A 20,581-nucleotide genomic window follows, 5' to 3' on the forward strand; every position below is an offset into this window, starting at 1 on the left:
GTTAGGAAGGGATGTATAGGAGGCAAAGGATTGAAGAAAAAGGAAATCATTAAGGCTTGTGTTCTCCCACTGGTAGGCAATTAGTTGTTCTGAATAGTGAATGTGATGGTAGTTTCCAGGAAGTGTAACTTATTCAGGGCTGCTGAGAAGTTAACAATTTTGGAAAAATAAATTGTCTATCTTTATATATCAAGCTTAGCTGAAAGGGCTTTTTAACAGTAGCCATGCAGAAAATGTGTATGCCTTATCTGCCTGTACAGGTTAGATCAGACTGATACGTGGTTTTACCACTTGCTGGTGGGTAATGCATGATTACACAGCACTTGTGGTTTTGCTGAAAATGTTAAAGACCAAGTATTCTGTTGTTCTGTAGCTTATTTCTTCTCTTTGTTTTCAGAAATGGGTTGAATTTTTTCTTTAAGCTACTTGCTTGGGTTTACACGGGTTCTGCAAGTATGTTTTCAGAAGCCATACATTCTTTAGCAGACACATGTAACCAGGTGAGTATTTTTTCCATTCTGCTTAAGTTAGCACTTGTAATAATTTTTCAGGAAAAAAGACAGATAATTACAGTAGTTGTGTTACACTTAAAAGCAATAATTCAATCTACTAGTGTTCCTTAGTTTGCCTATGCTGCCTGAATAGTAACCACCAGAGAAATAAAACAGTGTTTTATTTAGGAGGACTAGAGCGAATGGCAAAATACTTTTTCTTTACAAAGTTTGCTCATAGATTACATCAGCATTGTAGAGAAGCCTAGAAATTCTAAGTTTATTAGCCACAACTCTTATTAAAACTGACTCTCAGATTCTGCTGTGGTGTGTATTTACAGTGCTGCTCTTGTTCAATACCTGTGATCATTTTTGTACTGTTTTGTATAGTTTGCATGCTTTCTAGAATTAATAGTAATATGTTCTAGGAGGAAAAAAAAGCTAATACTTAATCCAATGACCATTTAAATAATTTGGAGGCAAAATAGTCTTAAAGGTGTTTTTTAAATAAACAGTTTCTTCTGGAGAGGGTGTTTTTGTGTTTTACTTTATTATTAAATAATTTCTGGTTTCTTTATTATTAAATAATTTCTGGCCTGCCCAGAGTGTAACAAGCTCTGTGTGCGTGCTGTGGGAGGAAGATGTACTCTTTTCTCTGTGTGTGTGTAGTACACATATATATTTTTTTAGCTTCCCAGAGACAAAAGCGAATCTTGCTTACAGTAATGTTATTGTTCTATACAGTTTTTATCAAACTGTAGGCAGATGAAGATATGTTTTGTCAGAAGTTCACGTTACTTTAGAAATATTGCTAAGCCCAGAGCTCTTTCTGCTGTTCCCCAATCTGAGTGCAAAATTGTTGTTACTCTGTTGCAAATTTACTTGCCAAAACTAGTGGTTTCAACCAGTGGTTTCTACAGGTTTACCTAGCTGCTCTTTTATTTTTTTTATATTGATGCCAGTAATTTGATGGAGGGTTTTTAAGCTAACAGTAAAATAACTGACCTAATCCAGAAGCCTTAAATGCAGAAGGAATATTGAAAGAGTCACCTGTAACTATAAAAATCTATTTGAATGGTGTTTGGACTAGTATTTCTGCTAATATAATACTATTTGTAATACATCTACATTATTTCAAACCACCTGCCCCAATTACTTCTGTTCTTCTTTTCTAAGCTATTGTTTTTTCATATAATTGATTGTTCCATACTTCAGTTGCCATTTATTTTCCCTATAACTATCAAGATGGAAGTGCACCAAAGAAGGTTAAACAGGTTATAATATTAGTCAATTATACAAACATTAGGAAATAAGTTCCAGGACAAGCTTAATTTTGTTTGTCACAATTCATAGGCATAATGTCACCAGCCTTATCTTTAGGAAGTGGTGTGAGAACAAAATCTCAGTAATTTGGCTTCATGCTCATTCCTGTCTGCCTTGCTCCCTGCCCCTCCCAGACAAGAATGATGTATCGGTCATCTTAAAGTATTATTGAGTGCCTGTCCGGATAACAAAAAAAATCAGAATTGGGTGTGTTTTAATTTGTATTAATGTAAGAATGAGACAAGTCAGAATGTAGATTCTTAAGTTATTTTAGAAATGAGTTGAAAGAGAGGAGTTGTAGTAAGCAGAACTGTACTGAGCCACTTCATGGATCATAAGTGGGACTTGAAACTAAGATGATGTACGAAGTATACCTCTTTCTTATTTTGGTTAAATGTTAACTTGAAATACTTTTCCTGTCAGTTATTGTAATAGAATGACAGACTTTGTTGTTTAAGTCATCTCTTGGTAGACTAATGATGAGAATTTAAGCATCTCTGTTTCTTTTGCTATTTCTAGACTGCCTTAGCAGCCTTCCACAGCACAAGTAGCCACATTCCTGGCACATTTACTTTGATAGGTGGTGTGGCAGACTCAGAGCTGGGCATGTAATGTTAGTATGCAGGGACAAAATTAATGTTGTTTTTTTCCGCTACTTTCTTTATTATGCTTGAGGCATACATTACGAGACCTTGAAATTTCCCCTTCTCCCAGTGTAGAAAGACTCTTTCTTGTTGCAGTTTTTGATAGAGCAAGGCTTTGGGAACAAAAAAAGTATTTAAAGATGAGTGGCTGAAACCCTCCTGCAGCTCAAGCAAGAGGAGTCCTTGGATAGCTTGTGACTCATAGAAAATGCAAGAGTCTTGTGCTCTTCCAAATTTGAGGAATGTATGGAACCTTAGAGCAGACTTAATATCTTAAAAAGCATTTTAACATAATTCTGGCTGCCTTTTTGCTTCAGTTGTACGTAGTATGCTTCTCTGTCCAGAAAGACTGAGTTAAGGACTCGCATTTTGTTTGCTATTTTTCTGTAAATGGTTTTACAAAACCTTTCAGCTGTTTCATGTAAAGACATGAGTGCTACGAACTCAACTGATAATACTTAAAGAAATTTATGGGGAGGCAGCCTTAAAGTGTGTGATTTTCATTTGGTCAAGTATGTCAGTTTATAGGTGAACCAAGTTTGATAGTGGTATTAAATACCACTTACATGTGGAAGAGCTATTTTCGTTTTTAAATGTGAAAGTTAAATGTTCCACTGGAAATGCCGGGGTTTTTTGCTCAAGTATTCAAGTATGTGGTTTTGGGAAAGACACAGGAGAAACTTTGCTGCCTCAAAGCAGCTTGCTGCTGTGAAGGTGAAAGTGTCTAAATTTTAATACTTGTAATTATGTTTCAGTAATTCATAGTCCTAAAACAAAGCACGTGCTTTGCAAAATTGAGGTCTAAATTTATAACTTACTCCATCAACAGTTTAATACATGCCTAATTAAATATAGATAGCAAGAGGTTTTTATTTCTTCCTTCAAAATAATTTTTTTCTTTAGTTTGGAGAATATGAAGTTCACTACTGAAAGAAGCTGCAGTGTAAAACTATTGCTTTAAATGTAGTATGCCATCACCATAGTCTCTGTGTAATTTCTCTTCAAGAGGGATTTATTTAAATAGCTTTGTTCCCTGAACAACTTAATTCCTTCACATTCAAGCAGAGCAACAACACTTGTGATTGCACGTAATGTTCACTTTCGGTTGCAATTGTGAAATTATAATTAACAATAATTATATATATAAACACACTATAATTATCTATATATTTTATATATATAGGTGTAATTAACAATTTTTTGGGGGCAGTAGATTTAGATGACAAATTTTGAGGATTATATTCCAGGGCTAATAAAATATCAGTAACAAAGCATATGTGCAGATCAGCAAATTGCATCTGCCTTTATCTTTCAAGTTCAGTTGATATAGAATGTTTCTAAATTTTTTTTTTTAAAACAAATGTTTTTTTCCTTTTGTCCTAAATAGGCATTGCTAGCTTTGGGCATCAGTCAGTCTGCAAGGACGCCTGATCCTAGTCATCCGTAAGCTTTTTGAGTAAATAATGATTTTGATAATTATATATAGGAGTAAGATCAGTTCTTGTTTGTGCCTCACTTTGTTGTTCTTAATCTGCTGTGTTGTTGTTTTTAATCTGCTGTGTCGTATCATTTCTGAAATGCATTGTTTCTGATTTTATGATAGATAAAATAAGAAAAGGGATTTCTTCCAAACGGCAGGAGTTGTAGCTTCAGTGGCTTGATGCGTGTTACATTTCTTTTTTTTTTTTTTTTTGTGGTATGCTTTTTGATGTGTATTATTTTAATTGACATTATTTCTTTAAATTATTCTGGGCTCTTCTGCCTCTTCCACTGGATAGATTTACTCTGTTTTTAAACACTGTTCATGTGAATGACAAGATTTTTTAAAAATAAAAAATACTGTCCTATTCCTATTTTCAACAAAGTGCTTTTCTGCAAGGTAGCTACTTATATCATAAGGAGATGTGTTTGACTTAAACTATTCTTTGTTTTTATCTGAGTAATAGGGATATTATTGATCAGTTCTTACAACTTCATGAAAGTTAGAAACTGTACTTTCCATGATATTTTCTTGGTGTTGACCTGCTTTACACTTCACGTTTGGGCAAGTCATTCATACTGTAAGCACTAGTTCAAAATACATCTAATTTACAGGATTAGTTAAGCTTTTCTTCATTAAGAGCATCAGGTAATTTGAAAAATATTTTAATCTTAAATTTGTCTAAATATTCCTTGTATCTCCTTCCCCCCCTCTCACTTTTTTCCCTTCTTCCTCAGTATAGTCTTTTGTACTGTTGGTTTTTAAGTATTGCTAAAGAAATGTACTGTTTGTAGTGGCAGTTAATACCAAAAAAAGGAATAAAGGTACACTTTTAATATTACTTTACCTCTTCCCACTGCTCTTAAAAACTGCAAGTGTTGAATGTCTGCAGTTAGCCAAACTACTTAAAGATGTCACAGATTTTATTCCCTTTAAAATTAGCATTATAAAATATGTAGACTGGCTCCCTATAAGGCTAGAGTTTTCATTTAGAAGTAGCATTTCAATAAAATGTAAAAGTGACATGAATGTTGATTTGGGTTTTTTTTACAGTAGTAAAATCTTCAGTCTCTGCACAAGAGCTAATACAGCTGTGTAAATAGCTTGTTTAAAAATAAATTAGGAAAATATCTATGCTTGATAGTACTTGCATGTACTAGGTATCCTTTTCCAAGGGCCTTTTTTTTTTTCCTTGGATTAGGTTGGATTTAGCAGCTTTGTCTTAAATAGATGCCCAGTCATAGATGATAATTTAAGACACATAAAAATTAACAGAAAAAACTTGTAGATATGTTTGCAGAGATACAGAATTTTATTTTCCTAAATCACTTTCTTTGTTTTCATCTAGGTATGGTTTCACAAACATGCGCTATATTGCCTCCCTGATCAGTGGGGTGGGCATTTTCATGATGGGTGCAGGACTTTCTTGGTATCATGGGATCATAGGTTTACTCCACCCTCATCCTATAGAATCTCTTCTCTGGGTAAGCTAATTTGTTTGATATTGTATCTAACATGGGTGACTTAATAGATAGTAGTGGCACAGTCTGAAATTCACTTCCTGAGTCAGTTTGAATCCCATCACAATTAAACCAAACCATCCTTAATGAGAATGTGTTTTAAGAAAAAAATCATGTTGAACTATAGCTGATCTTATAACAAAATGAGCTGTTCTTTAAACCCTGCATCTTCCCTTCATACCTCCCAAGAGGTCCTCCTTTCCTATTTTGCAATATATTGCATAATTCAAATGTTGTTGGTTGCCTTCTGTTTAGGGACAGCTACAAGGCACAGTGGGTAATGGGGTTATGGAATGCTGCGTTTGGATAGTCTATGGTGAAGAGATCTGTACAAATATGCATATAACATCATAATTGAGGTTTTTTTTTTTTTATACAGGCATACTGCATTTTAGCAGGGTCATTGGTATCTGAAGGAGGTACGCAGTTTCAAGAAATATTTCTAGTTAAGTATTCGTAGTCTCTAAGAGTGCAATGTGAGTAATAATTGATCCTTGCTTAAACAGTAAGTTTTGAGCTCTGTTGCAAATACTTGTGTTGTAAACAAACAAAAAAACCCTGGGAAACCTTTTTTTCTTATCTCTGTGTATAAGAAGTTGAACAGATCATTTGAAAAGTATATGTAGAATGCCTTTTTGGTATTAAACTATCAGTGAATGTAACTGCCGATTTGTACGGGAGACATGCGTGTAGAAAAGAAGATTATTGATACTTTGAATAATGACAAAGCATAAAGTTATCAGAGTTTTCTTGATGATCAGTAGCTATGATACAAAGAAAAGTTCCCTCTTCTCAAAATGGAAACAAGTCTTTTTGCCTCTAACCATTTTCAGCAACTACTTTGGTGTTGTTTCAGCTACCCTTCTTGTTGCTATAAATGAAATTCGCAGGAGTGCTCGAGCCAAGGGTCTGTCATTTTATCAATATGGTATGTGTTGTTATAGCAATAAGGTATGTGGTTATTTAAAACAGAATCTATTTACCAGTATTTGCATAATGATGGAAACAATTTTGTCTGTTTTGCCTTTCCCTTTCCCCTTGCTTTGTTGAGCTGTTTTCTATTCTAGTAACAAATAAATTTTACAAATTAAGTGAAAACTTGTTGATTTAAGTAACACTACTTAGATGCTTTTACTAAACTACTTGCGTTTTCCAGGATAAATGCCCCTTTACATTTTTCAAACATTTTGGAGAAGCTTCCGTAATTGACACAGGGCTTGTTCTGTGTATTTACGAACGCTTTCAGAAGTGTGTGCAAAAATTCAGTTTACCTGTATACTTACGGAAATATTTCTCTTAAGTTGCTGCTGTTAGTATAGTTTGTTAAGTACTGTGCATAATGTAGTAAAGCTAAGCTTTCCAAAGCAATGTTTTGTTTGTTTTTTTTTGTTGTTGTTGTTGTATATGCAGTTGTGCAGAGTCGTGATCCTAGTACAAATGTGGTGTTACTGGAGGATGCTGCAGCAGTTCTGAGTGTGGCCGTAGCTGCTACCTGTATGGGTCTGACTTCTTTAACAGGTAAAATTCTGCTTCAAACTGAGGCAAGCAGGATGTGAATTTCCTTGTGTGCATGATATGGACACAGAGCACTTAATTTATATTGGTTGACTTAAATACATCTCTGCTCGTTTTCTGATACTTGTACTGTGTAAGCTTCTGGAGGTTTATACTGTTCTCTGATGTGATTTCTAGTGGTTTGAGTTGAAAATATTTAAAATAAAGAAAAAAGTTTGTTTTTTTCCTGTGTCTGTTATTGGTGGGGTTAAGCTTGAAAGAGTACGTGCAGATGGGTCTAACTTCCTTTTGAGCTATTTTGTCATACAAACTAAGGTATTTTTTACTAAAGGTATTGTAGTCAGTTATGTAAATCACTTTGTGCCATGGTGGGATTACATAATGTGAGCTTCCTTATTCAGTAGTGTGCAGCTCCATGTGCATGTGGGGAGGATTGAAGGAAGCTGTTCTTTCCTTCCTTTTGATACGTAGTGGTCTTAGTGTTATCTTCAGATTACAATGGCTGCTCCTGAACAGTGTGGCAAACCTAACTCATGCAGGTAGGATCATCTATATGGCAACTGATTTGAAGTCTGTCTTTGCTGCACAGTTAAGTTTTCTAAAGAGGGAAGATTATTTATTTGTCCCTTTTTAGGTATTGGCTTTGGATTATCAATTGTTTAAAAAAATAAATACAGTAATTTTGTTTCTTTGTGGCTTCTGGTGAGTTAATTGCAAGTTCCATTTTTTTATATAGAAGTCAGTTGTTTATTCCATCTCTAGTTTCCTTCATAAACTTAAAAATACATTACTGTTTCTACAAATCTGAATATGAATGAATATGTGTTTAAATCATTATATAATAAGTACTGTATTCCAGAAGTGGTTAATACTTGCAGGTTTTTGAGTTACTGCTAAAAGAACACAGACTTCTGTGCTACTGCCTGTATTTAGGTGTATATAATTTTATATTAATAAAGGTAAATCTATACCCACCAAAAAGCAAAAACCAAAAAACCCAGAAAGCCCCCAAACTACGTACTCTTTTCAGTGTGAAATCTAAATTGTCTGCTGTGTTTTAGAAATGCTCTGTGAAACTAATTTGATGTGTCTTGTTTAGGAAACCCTTATTATGACAGTGTGGGATCTCTAGGTGTTGGAACTTTGTTAGGAACTGTGTCAGCATTTCTGATCTACACTAACACTGAAGCTCTGCTGGGACGATCCATTCAACCTGAACAACTGCAGCGACTCACCGAGTTACTGGAAAGTGATCCTGTAGTAAGGTAAGAATCTTTACAGCTCAATCTCTACTAAGAACAACAAAAAGCAAGAAAATAACATTTGGAAAAAATAGTTCAAGCACTTTAAATAAGAGAAATCTGGTGAGATTGATTATTTTTAGGGTGGATTCTTCTGTATTGATATTTTGGAATCTTAATTATTACTAATTTCTATTTCTGTGCTAAAAATTTCAATAAGTGAATACTTGTACCTCTCAGATGTTCCACAGCCGAAATAAAAGTGCAAATATGTTCTAACAGTTACATTAATTACAGGAGTTGACAATGACTTAATGAGAAAGCCATCACAAAACTATTTTGAAATGCATGAAATGCAAGCACTTAAATGATGCTGTAATGTTGCTTTTATAGTTTATTAGCGCTTAAATATTTAAATTCTGTTACTGTTAATATTCAGTGTCTGGAATTCTGTAGCAGTTGGCAGTGAAGTGCTGCAGTAGTATTATGATATAATAGATTCTGCATGTTAGATGCTTACAGAATGAACTCAATGCTAATTTCTCTTTCTTTGGAAATCTGCAATTTGTAGTGAAATAAACTTATAGCTCATTGTAATTCTGAAATCTTGTTTAAATGCTTTTTAAGGAGTTATTTTAGCTTACTTTAACCTTGATTTAGAAGCAAACCCCTTTTTCTTAATCTTTATTCAGGAATATATTTCTATGTAAATCAGGTGGAATATTTTAGTGCTTTTTTTATTCATAGTCATTACCGAGCTCTGGAGGGAAAAAAACCAAGCCCGTTAGTTAACACCAGAATACTTGAAAGAAACTTAAGTGCCGCATCATCTCAGTTGCAAGCAACAGGTCTGAACGAAATGCCCTTCATTCCAGAAGCTAAACAAGATTCCTGTTTTGGAATAGAATTTTGTTATAATTTTCACATGTCAGTAACTAAACTCTGTTAAAGTATTTGTGGTGGCCCTGGATTAGTCTGAATGGTGGAGCATGTATCAACAGTGCTGTATTAGAGTAGGTGAGTTCACATGGTTATTTGTACACGACTTCAATAGTTCTTTTTTCCAAAGTGCACGGGTGGCTTTTACTTGTCTCAGGCTGGAATCATAAAATTTCTCCTGTCCCAAGCAGCATTTTATATTAATTCCATTTTGTAGATGGCTATAACTTCTCAACAGAGCAGACTTGGTTCCTCTCCTTCTTGCTGTAGTCATTTTTTTTAAAACAAGAAGTAACTTAATTTTAAAAACACATAAAGAATAAAAAAAGTGAAGACTTGGTAAGAAACTGTGTTTCTCTTAAGGTTAGAAACTGAAACACGTTTAGGTACTTTTCATAACACTGTTTGCAGGACCTTCTGTATGCACTTTGTCTTGAGTGATCTCTTTCTTAGATCCATTACATTATCTGCTTTGATTTATTTATTTTTTTTTTTTAAGCGCACACTTTGTCTTTGACCAAGTTGTTCTTGTAACAAGCCTAATATCTTGAGCTTGGTTAACTTACATCTTCTAATAAGACACCTGGTCTTGATCTCAGAATTCTTTGAGATATAAATGTATGTTACCCTTGCTTGTAACTAGGCATAATTTTGGGAAGAAGCTACTCTAATGTTTTTTTCTTATTCCAACCGTTGGTTAGTTAGGTTGTTTGTTTGTTTTCAACTTTTTCCTTTGAAATGAGGAAGTCTTTTAGCACCAAGTATTTCTTCAAAAGGCTGCTTGTACATTTTCATCAACATAGCTTTGGGCTTGTAAGAGTTTCAGCATTTTTTTGAATGTTCAAACTCTCCCATTTTCTTAAATGGAGTTGTGTAGTAGTATGTCCTACTCTTACATTTTTCCTGCTGACACCAAACGTAAAAGAAAAAGCTTCTGAGTACTGGTCTGCTTATAAAGCTGTGACTAATACTTGTTCTTTTTATTTCAGCTTTTCAGGGTTTTCAGCTATCAAACTGTGTCTGAGTTCTCAATGCAATCCTTTTTGCAGTTGCTGCTTCCCAGAACAGTCCTCACTTGTTCTTTCAGGGAGGGTTTGCAATCCTTCTTTTCAGGTGTGTTCTGCCAGATATGAAGGGGATATATTAGAGAATCATTTAGTATTCCTCAGAAGGTATTTTAGATCCAAATTGACCAAAGGATCCAGAGGCTGATTTACGCTCTCCCCTGCCCCTGTCAGCACTACCACCACTTAACTTATTATTCCAGCAGTAGCTTGCCTGAACATCATGTTCCGCTGCTAATTATAAAGTATTTGGTTTATCAGACAGTACTAACTGCTGTACTACTAAAATAAATAATCTCTGTGGTGTTGATCTTTTTTTTTCGGCTGAATCTTGTTTTTTGATGGTGTGTGTTTGTTTGTTTGTTTGTTTGTTGATTTTTTTTTTTTTGTGTCAAACAGGGTTGTTTGACAAGACATACATTTCCTAAAACCTTAATGACTGGAATTAATGCTCTTAATATATAATTTTTTCCCCGCCTTTTTCACTACTTTTCTTTGGTTTGTCAGGCGAAGTTGTCTTTAGTTAAAGGGATCGCCTCATTTGCTGTTCTTAAATTTTGGCATGGTGTTGTTAATCTACTCTTTTTAATCCTCATCAGTATTGCAGGATGAAAAATTAATTGGCCTTCACAGTTATTCTTAGTTCTTTTTACTCTTGAATGCAAGTTACGGAACTTGCTGAATTAGAAGCATTTTTTTCCCTTTAAACATCGAATTTGCTTCTCAGCTACTAATAGGGAAATGCTTTGTTGTACTAATATATTGTTTTGCTTTTTTAGATCAAGAAAACAATGATTATTGCATGTTTCTGCCTATTCTGTATCATGAGTAACAATTTTACCATTTCCATCTAGTAGCTTGTTTCCAGGTTATTCTTTGGTTTTGCTATACTTAAAAAACGTTGGTTTGTATCACACGCAATGCCTTTTTTAATGCTTCTCCTAGCAGTTTGCTGGACTTTATAATTTCTTTTTTAGGCTCATGGCTATTTATTTCCTCTGTCTTTTCATTTTGCTTGTTAATTTCTAGTTGTAGCCCTTATTTCATTTGTGATCCAGAATGGGCTTTCAGTCAGAGTAGTTCTCAGCTGGAAAATTTTATTTTTTTTTTTTCTATACAAACATTCCATTCATAACTCTCACTCACACCTTTGGTGCCTAAATCTTTCTTGTGTTCAGCTTGACTGAAGTGTAGGAGATTAGGCTTTCAGAACTGTGAAATAAAATATACGATGTAGTACAGACTGTCCTGATTCTGTTCTTATGGAATATAATCACAGATCCCTAGGCATAAACTATTCTTAGTGACAGTTTCATCTTTAATTTTTACTTCATTGTAACAGCTATTGGGTAATTGTGCTACTGTTGTGCTGGAAAATCTGTCATTCTGGTTTGGAGGGGGGAAAAAAAAAAGTGTTACAACTGATGGCTCAAAACCCATAACTTGACATCCTCCGATAAATTTTTCTTTAATGGGAAACTTGCTCTTTTCCCTAGTTTGAATTGATGGTGTCTACTAGCCATCCAGAAGCTTCCATAAGTAAGCTTTGTAGTTCAAGTTTTAGCATACACATTTGTATTTTTAAATTGTTAGTGATTTTTTCTCCTCCTGACTCACTGTCTTATCTTTCCTGGACAGATTATAGGCAGTAAGGTAGATTTTTTTTTTTCTCTTCACATTTACAGAATATGCATCATTCCACTGAATTTTATCACGTTACTGCTTAATGAGAATCTCAAATATCTCTTGTTATCTTCTTGCTTAGCTCTGATAGGCACTTGATGTATCTTCAACGTTTTTGAAACACATGGATTCAAATTCTCTTCAACAACCCTCACTGAACCACACCCGTTATCTTAAATACCCTCTTGTGTGAGGAGGTAGTTTGATGCTGGTTAGGTTACTCCAGTTAATACTGTTTTGATTTGGTAGCTTCCCAGAGAATAGCTGTGTAAATTTGATTGGAGCTGGAAATTCTTTATTGCTACCAGTAAGCTGATAGTTCTTTTAATCTGTTTACTAAGATGTATTTTTTGGTGCCTGTATATTTAGTTCATGTTCTATTTCTTTTTCAATGTGCTTACCCCTCCTCCACCCCGAGTATTACAAGAAATATTCTATAAACATTTCCTGTGACTGTTCATCTTAAATTTCTGCCTCCTGTTCTTTGATGGCTGTTCACTCTAGCAGGCTACTTCTGAAATATATGCCTTCTGCTTTCTTCCTGCACTTCCTGTGAAGTTAGTTCTGATTTATAAACATTCAGAAGAGAAGAAACATTTCTAGTTGGGAAGAGCAAATTTGCTTAAGACAAAGAGCATGCTAAATTTAAAGATGCTGTGAAATTGCACAACTTAGTAAGGTGGGGGGGGGGAGTTTAGTACTTTCCATCAAGTGAGTTTTATTGCTGAATCTAAATTCTGTGTTAGAATTTAAAAAATTTTCAAGATTGCTTTTTTTCTGTTAATAAAACCAAAGTCTTTGGAATATTTCATAGTTGACCTCAGATACTTGTCTTGCTTTGGAAAGGTCAGAAGAAAGAATTTAAAAAATTTGAAACTTCTTTGTGATTTATGTCCCATATTTTACTCTCCACTTTTTTGCTGGCCTTGATGGAAAAATGTGGAAACTTACTCTGCAGTGGCGATTTTAAAATCTACTTGGCTTTAAAGATAAACTAAGTTTGTGTTAATCTAACTAGAAAAAAACTAGAGTATTTTATTTTATGATTTTTTAAATGTTTATTCCACTGTTGAAATGCACCACAATATGTCTGGGTCCTGAGTTTGGTTCATATCTTATTATCCCTGAAAAATAGAGGGTTTTTTGTTTATTACCTATATTGACACATCACGGAGTTTATCTAACAAACTGGAACAAAACTATGCTATAGAAAACCAGAAGTTTTTCAAAGGATCAAAATATAAACATATTGCAACATTCATGTCCTAGTATCTATTAGGGACCTTTAAATATATATACATTTTCAGCATTTACAAATAGCTGTATTGTGATCAGTTATGATAATAATTCAGTATGATCAAAAATGAGTTCCGAACACGATATCCATAACTTTTTCTTACGTCAGATGTAACTTTGAATAGAAAATTCTCCAAAGGGTCATGCCTTTACAAATTGTAGTTATCTAGGAAAGGCCACTTCTGTAATTGCAATGTGTGCTTTCAGTAACTGACAATAGATTATTGTTCCTTACTTCAGAATTTAGGGTAGGGTACTTAAAGATTGTTGAATAGTGTCATGTGTATATATATATATATATATATATGCACAAAAACTTTTGTGCAGTAGCAAATAGTTGAACTTAAAAGTTTAACTCCGAATAGGGAAGTTCTCACTTTCTATTGTGGGGTGGTTTTTTTTTTAATACTATTAGTCCTAAATCTGAGATGCTTCTTGTAGTCTTTTATTGCAGTGAGCCATTTATAGATGTGGTGGTGTAGCAGATACCTGTGGAATTCGTATAACCGGTTAAATATAAATCAGTATTTAATGGAAGTGTGTGGTGGCAAAATGAGGATATGTTAGTCCAAGGCAGTGGCCTTTTAAAATTACAGGATCATTTTACTGTGACAATATTGTTAACATCAGAAGTCAAACTAGCTAGTTGTTTGTTTTATGTTGTTCTACATTTTCTTTAAAAATTATGTGTTTCAGAGCAATTCATGATGTTAAAGCCACAGACATGGGAATGAGCAAAGTGAGATTCAAGGCAGAAGTAGACTTTGATGGACGGGTTGTTACTCGTTCTTACCTGGAAAAACAAGACATTGAACAGCTGCTACAAGTACGTTTAAAAAATGATTTTGTAACTTCCAGCATGTGATATTTACTTTCCAATTTCAAGTATGTCTAAAACCAAGATTTTCAAGTAGGTGAGATATATTCCACTTCTTCATTTTCAAGGATTGCAGATGTTTTTACTTTGTGTTAGTGTGTTAAATATCTGTACACGGAATCATATTATGTGCTGCTGAAATAGAGCTGCTTCTGGGCTGAGTAGGGCCTGGGTAGGATGAGGGCAGAGTATTTTTTATTCAATTTTTTGTTAGAAAATACATTGTCCAAAAAGATTTTGATCAGAACGTAGTTCTTCCAATGAATTTTTATTGAATTACAAGATCTCTAGTTAAAACTGGAAGCCTGTCACCTGAGAATAAGCATCTGTTTTGGCAGAGCCATTTGCCTTGGGTGCTGAAGATGCAGTGTTACGGTTTACAGATCCTGCCATTCAGAATGGGCTTGAATATGGATTGCTTGCCTCACATGACTTAGCATTTTGACAGTGTTTAACAGTTAACCACCTTTAAGTAAGTGTCTGTCTCGATTTTAGTGTCGTTCAGAGTAGCTTTTCTTAATCCCTCTCTTCAATATAGAAATGCAAAACTGCTTTCAGCTGCATTCTACATGGCGAAGCTATGAAGTAAAGAATAATTTATCTAAATTACAAGGAGAGTTTTAAGTGGGCAAAACATTTTGCTTGCTTACCCATTTTCACCAGTAACTTGCTTATATACATCCGCTTGTGTACCTACAAGATTTCTTTCTTTGCTACCCTTCCAAAATGAAATGTAGATGTCAGATGTCTGCATTTTATGTCTGTCCATTAAACATGACCTAGAAGTTATCTGAGTTTACTCAATTTTTTAAACCGTTAGTCAGTGTCCCAGTTTTTAAAAAGTACCGCCCTTTAATGTCAAAATAAGAATGTATGTATATTATATATATATAGTGCAATAAGTGATCTGTTCGTGCATTGGATTTCAATTTCATACACTTTTGGGAGGAGGAGTGCTGTCAGCTTTGTATAACTAAGGCACTGCAGGTTTGCTTGGTTTTATATTGCCAAGTCTCAGTTGCTTTGCTGTTGCAGCTGTTTAGTATGCTACTTTTCAAAGGTTTTGTTAGGTTTTATTCTTTACCCACTATTCTCTTTGGCAATTGCATACAACCTTTGCTGGTTCTTCAACTAGTATTGTTGGGGAAGTTCTTTCTGATTGTTTCTAGGTTGGCCACTGTTTCTTACACAGGTCACTGTAGTTTCATGTAGTAACCTCGTGTCAGCTATAAAGCCATTGTTAAAGGATAGCAGCTTTCAGCGGGGCTCAGCCACCCCAAGTCAAGGGCGGACATAGTGCTTGCCTTTGATCTATAGTTTTTCAAATAACTAGCTCATTCAACTAGCATTGCTATCAGCATTACTCTTTCTAAAGTTGTGAAATATTTGTTGAAATGCTGTCATTCAGATTAATCTGGTATCTTTTTCTTGTTAGACTTCCATGATCATAGTTATTGTGGTTGGGATATCTTTTTAAGCTCACTCAATTACAGTATTCCTCTTCAGTTTTAGAGTAATGGGGGGGGAAAGAAATGGATGCTGTGTTGTAGTTGTATACACAAGAAGAATTAGCTATTTAATAATGACTCTGTTAGCAATAACCTATTTGGCCTAAATATACTGCAGCTGTCTTGCCTAAACTATGGCTGAGATACTACAGGGCAAATGGCTTCTGGCCAACTTGGTGTGAAACCTCTAAGGAAGGCTCATGATAATGCTGTAATACATGCTTTGGTGCTTCTGATGTCTCTGTTTTTTTGGAGGGAGGAGCATAGCATCCTGTCTTCCTTAACCTCATTCCTTCAATCTTGTACACTATGGGTCTCCTAGTCTGAGTCCCTGTCTGTGAGTTTTTTGATATTCTGGAGGAGCCGTATTTACAGCAGCATTCATAGTAATCCTTGTGGATTTTCAGATGAGTTGGTAATGTGATGCCCAGAGTAAACAGTGTAATGGAATAGCAAGGATGTATGACAATGAGGAAAGAATACACAGGGGTACCCTGCTCTGCCTTGCTGTGAGCAAGGGCTATCCCAGAAACTTCTAGAAAATTGAATGAAATTCTCTGAACGTATTTGGAAAATAAAGGAGGAAATCCATTAAAGATAGAAGAAGGTTTTATATCAAATGCAGGTGGAATGGTAAGCCAGCTGTTTTCATTGAACAGATGCTACTCTTCTGTCTTTGAGACATAAGAACGGATGACGATTTGAAAGGAAATGGCAAAAGCTGAAAAGTGTTTGGGATTTTTGGTGTGTGTTTTCCCCAATGTGAAATGTGTCAGGACCCTCAGTAGTATTATTCCTTTCTTTTCTTTCCCTCATTTCAACTTCTTAAATTTGATTTCTTCCTAGGAAATTCAACAAGTGAAAACCCTTGAAGAATTAGAAGCCTTCATGCTTAAACATGGTGAGAATATCATTGACACACTGGGAGCTGAAGTAGACAGGCTTGAGAAGGACCTAAAGGTAAAATTTAGCTGCTTGTTAGAGAGTGCTTATTCTGTGATATATTTTAAACAATATCACTGTATCTGCTTTTGGGGAATTTTGTTGTAAATATGGGAGAGGGGAAGAGGCTGATAATCCTAATGCAGATTTTCTTGCTGTAGTATCATTAACTAAGTTCTGACCAGCAGCAAGCCCTTTCTTTGCCATTGATTCATTTGTTATGTATTTTGTTCAATGTTATACCACTGTAGAACAATATTTTCGTGAAATGAGACCTGATTGTGTCTTTGTTACTGTATTCTCAGAATGCCAGGTTATTTACAAGCTGTTGAATTCTGTTTTGGTTGTAAAGCAGCAAATTTCAATTTTTTAATTCTTTTTTTTTTAAAATCTGGTACTTAGTATTGTATCAAATATATCTAGTGTGTGTTGAGGGCTTTACTCAACATTTTTGCTCTTATTGAAGCAGTACAGTGTTTACTTCTTTTATAAGCCTGTCATAGCTGTCTTATCGCTACTTTTTTTTTTCATTCTGTGATTTAAATATCCTTTGGTTGATGGCAAAGGATTGTTTCCCTTTTTAATTTTATAATTATATTGTGGCTGTTAATCTTACCTTTTCTGGCATGAATACAGAACTATAAGCATACTGACTGCCAGACAAATACAGTCCTGTCATGACTGCCTTTTCCGGTCATCAGGAGACACTGCTCAAGAACATGTCTGTCCTTGCTTATTATATTTGATAAATATTCTAGTTTTTGTTTCTGTCCCTAGAGTGGTGCTGTTTAAAAATGAAGATCTTATTTTTGAGTTTAATTGCACCAGCAGATCCAGTTCTTCAAGGTTTTTGAGGAGTAGGATCATGACTAATTATTTTATAAACATGAATACTGTTTTTTGGTATAGGCAGGGATTTCAGTGGTTGTGTTGCTGTTGAATACCCTTTACTAAATATGCTAGTCAGATTCGCATGCTGGATGACTTTGAAGTTGGTGACTTTCAGTAAACCTGTCGTGGATTACACAATCCATGTAATGATGATAACATATTTCTACAGTATCAGAAAATGCATATTTCTTAATAGAAACAGTGTTTTGAATCTTTATAAATAGCTTCAATGGCATAGAACAAATTATTTCAGCAATCTTACCCATTATTCAGGAAAGTATCTGTTAAAACTTTCTTAGTGAGAGATACATACGTTTATTTGGACAGTTTTATATAAAAACTACCTACCTTCTTAAAATCAAGAGAGCTGCTTCATACTTTATAAAGTATAAGAACTAATTTATCTGTGATGTTGAAAAGTATTTGTCAAATAAAAAGATGACTTAGCCTTCAAAAAATTGCTTATAGTATGGGCAATGTTTGTTGATGCTATTCCTCATTTTAAAATAGTCCCTATGTTACCAGAAAAGGGGATTTGTTATCCAGCTGCCAACATCATACCAGAAATACATTATTTGTATCCATGTGCAAAATGTGTTTGAATATTTTCAATACAAATGTGGATGTTTTAAATTTATTTTATTTCAGCAACGAAATCCTGATGTTCGTCATGTGGATTTGGAGATACTATAGACTTGGCAGAAGAAATCTTCAGGTTGCTACCATTTTGGAAAGAAGTCATGTAAAGGGCTGAAGAGCTTCTGAAATTGCAGTGACCTCGGCATCGTACCTCGCTTACTTTTGCTGTAGGCTTCCTGGACTGTTAGCACTGCTTCTGTTTCTGGAAGAGCGCTAGACTCGCAGACAAAAATTTCCATGGCAAAATCAATTTTAAAAAACTACTTGACTTAAATTCCACAGGAGAGTCTGTCAGAGTATATTTACTGCAATTCAGAACTTAAGACTTGAGGTTTAGTTAGGCAAATATAGCTGCCTGGAAATATACAACACATTTAGTTTTTCCATTTGTGTCCCTTTGCAGTCAGTTTGCACTTCTTTAGTTTCTTTCAAGATATCATTAAAGGTTCTTGGGAGATATTAAGATTAGCTAGGAAGAGTTTGTTCCAGTGGAACCTGCCAACCTTAAACTAATTGTAATATTTCAACTGTGTGATTGTTTCACAGTTTTTTCTTTTCTATGAGATAAATTGTTTCAAACAGGCGCTGGCCTTCTCTCAAGTACCATGACCTCGAAATCTGCTTTTTGCCACTGTTGTGATTACCAATCGCACTTCAGAAAAATAAGGTTTTTCTCCTCAGTGGAGTCAGCTGTATGTGGTTAGCCAGAGTATGTTAAGTTACTGTGAAGAAATGACTGTATAGAGATTTCAGTGACCTTCCTCTGTTTAAATTTTGTTCTTTTTTCCTCTACTTTGACACTTGTTCTCTTATTTGTAAGTATCTTCAGATGTAATCTGGGAGATGTTTATGGTAGTGCTTATTAAAAGTTACCTGGCATTTTTGGCTTTTTATACTTTTAAGAGGCTGTGTTGCCAGATATGGTCTTTGCTAGAAGGTGTAAGAGATGTAGTTGGAAGTTACAATAGTAAAAAATGTATTAGAACTATTTATAATTAAAAAAACGAATACATTGTATTTTTAATTTATTTACCTCTAGACATTATCTGTTACCTGAATTCTAAACTGCTTACTTTGTGTTTTTTAAGAATTGATCTTGCTTGTTTGGGAGAGTAAAGTAAATTCTATCCGTGGTCCTCAACAATCCTGAGATAAGTGCTTAGAGTTTATAACTTTGGAATGTGCAATTCTAGCACTGTATGTAATCAGCCTCAAGGCTTTCTGCAGTTGGCACGCAAGTTGTACCAGATTCTTTGAGACCCAGTCTTTATTAATAAGGCCATGAGTACTGATCATGCGAGTTGAAATATAAGTGAAATAACTGCATATAAAAGACTTGGAGGAAAATCCTTTATGCACTTTAACATATTTCAGCAAAATGAGAATTGCTCATGGGTGAGAGGTGGTAATAAGACCCTCCCAGTGACTCAGTTGCTGAGTAACGACTGACTTCCTGAAAGAAGAAATGTTGGTATGAAACACAAGTCTTCAAAAATCCATTTAAGATTAAATTATAAGCATTGCAGCAAATAATAATTGTGGAGACCAATACGTCCAGATTTGACTAAAAGCTTTTTAGAATGTTTTTTTCATACTAAGTGTCACTTACCAGTGAATTACGAGAATTTAAAATAGCATGCCTTTTGACAACTGCAAAGCACTTTGCATGCTGGTCATTTTAAGTAGAAAAACATTCCAGAGTTTAGTTACAGATGGGACTTCACATACAGTAATTGTGGGTGAAGGGGTCTCTTCAGTACCCTTGTCCATAATTTCTTTTCACCGGTGGCTTCTTCATAGCATGTTAGCTTACTATGGCTAATCCAAAAGAAGGCTTACTTTATCTGGTTTTCTTCTATTGTAGAACTAATTAGTGTATTTAAGCCTGATGGTATGAAATGAGTTTAAAGGTAATTTGGAAGTGTACTGTATCAAGTAAATAAGGGATATTTTAGCACCACTATAAATCATTTACCTTTCTCCTCACCCTTCCATGTAAAATTCATCTCATCTCAGTATGCACTGCTGATGTTAGTCTTATTCATGAAGAGCACTGGAATCTGATAATGCATAACCTCTTTCCTTCTTCCTAGAATATTTATATGTATTTTGAATTTGAATAAACACTTTAATAAACCCATTATTCCAGAAATCTTAAAAACCTGAAGAGAAGTAAAACTGGGAAAAATCTTCTTACTGGGGAGGTTAGTGGAAACAGCCAATGTGATCTAAGTGGTTTGTATGCTGGAGTTACTGATGAATGAGTAGTGTTGGTATGCACTTTGCAGGGCAGAAATTTCACTGAGAGGTTAGTAAATGAATACCGAAGTGTTCCCGTATTTTATTTAAGAGGAGGCATAAGTTTATATTCTTACAGGGCATCTGTTCCAAAAGCCTATAAAAATGTTTTCTTATTCATCAGAGATGTAATTCGTATGAATTCTGATCTTAATTTCCTTATCTGAGTCAGAAGCATACCCATCCCCACACCTTTTGTTTGTATTCCAAGACAGAATTCAGATCCTTGT

General features: G+C 34.7%; 1 protein-coding gene across 6 annotated transcripts in view; it reads left to right on the forward strand.

The window, feature by feature from the left end:
- The window catches only part of SLC30A9 (solute carrier family 30 member 9), a 40,810-nt gene extending 20,596 nt beyond the window's left edge, over positions 1–20,214 (forward strand). For 2 of the 6 annotated variants that reach the window (XM_087738065.1, XM_087738063.1), the window contains exons 9-18: positions 398–500; positions 3,846–3,901; positions 5,287–5,422; positions 5,838–5,877; positions 6,315–6,386; positions 6,869–6,976; positions 8,073–8,238; positions 13,893–14,022; positions 16,428–16,541; positions 18,063–20,214. In XM_087738065.1, the coding sequence (XP_087594191.1) occupies positions 398–500; positions 3,846–3,901; positions 5,287–5,422; positions 5,838–5,877; positions 6,315–6,386; positions 6,869–6,976; positions 8,073–8,238; positions 13,893–14,022; positions 16,428–16,541; positions 18,063–18,107 (970 nt within the window). In that variant the 3' untranslated portion in view covers positions 18,108–20,214. Of the gene's footprint in view, positions 1–397; positions 501–3,845; positions 3,902–5,286; positions 5,423–5,837; positions 5,878–6,314; positions 6,387–6,868; positions 6,977–7,374; positions 8,047–8,072; positions 8,239–8,961; positions 9,199–13,892; positions 14,111–16,427; positions 16,542–18,062 lie in introns of those variants that run through there. The other 4 variants (XR_015700176.1, XM_087738066.1, XM_087738064.1 and 1 more) reach the window with 4 other exon arrangements.
- Positions 20,215–20,581: the final 367 nt, after the last annotated feature.

The sequence above is a fragment of the Nipponia nippon genome, unplaced genomic scaffold, assembly GCF_047370975.1.
Source record: "Nipponia nippon isolate SJK-2023a ecotype South Korea unplaced genomic scaffold, ASM4737097v1 scaffold_6, whole genome shotgun sequence".
NCBI classification, from domain to species: domain Eukaryota; kingdom Metazoa; phylum Chordata; class Aves; order Pelecaniformes; family Threskiornithidae; genus Nipponia; species Nipponia nippon.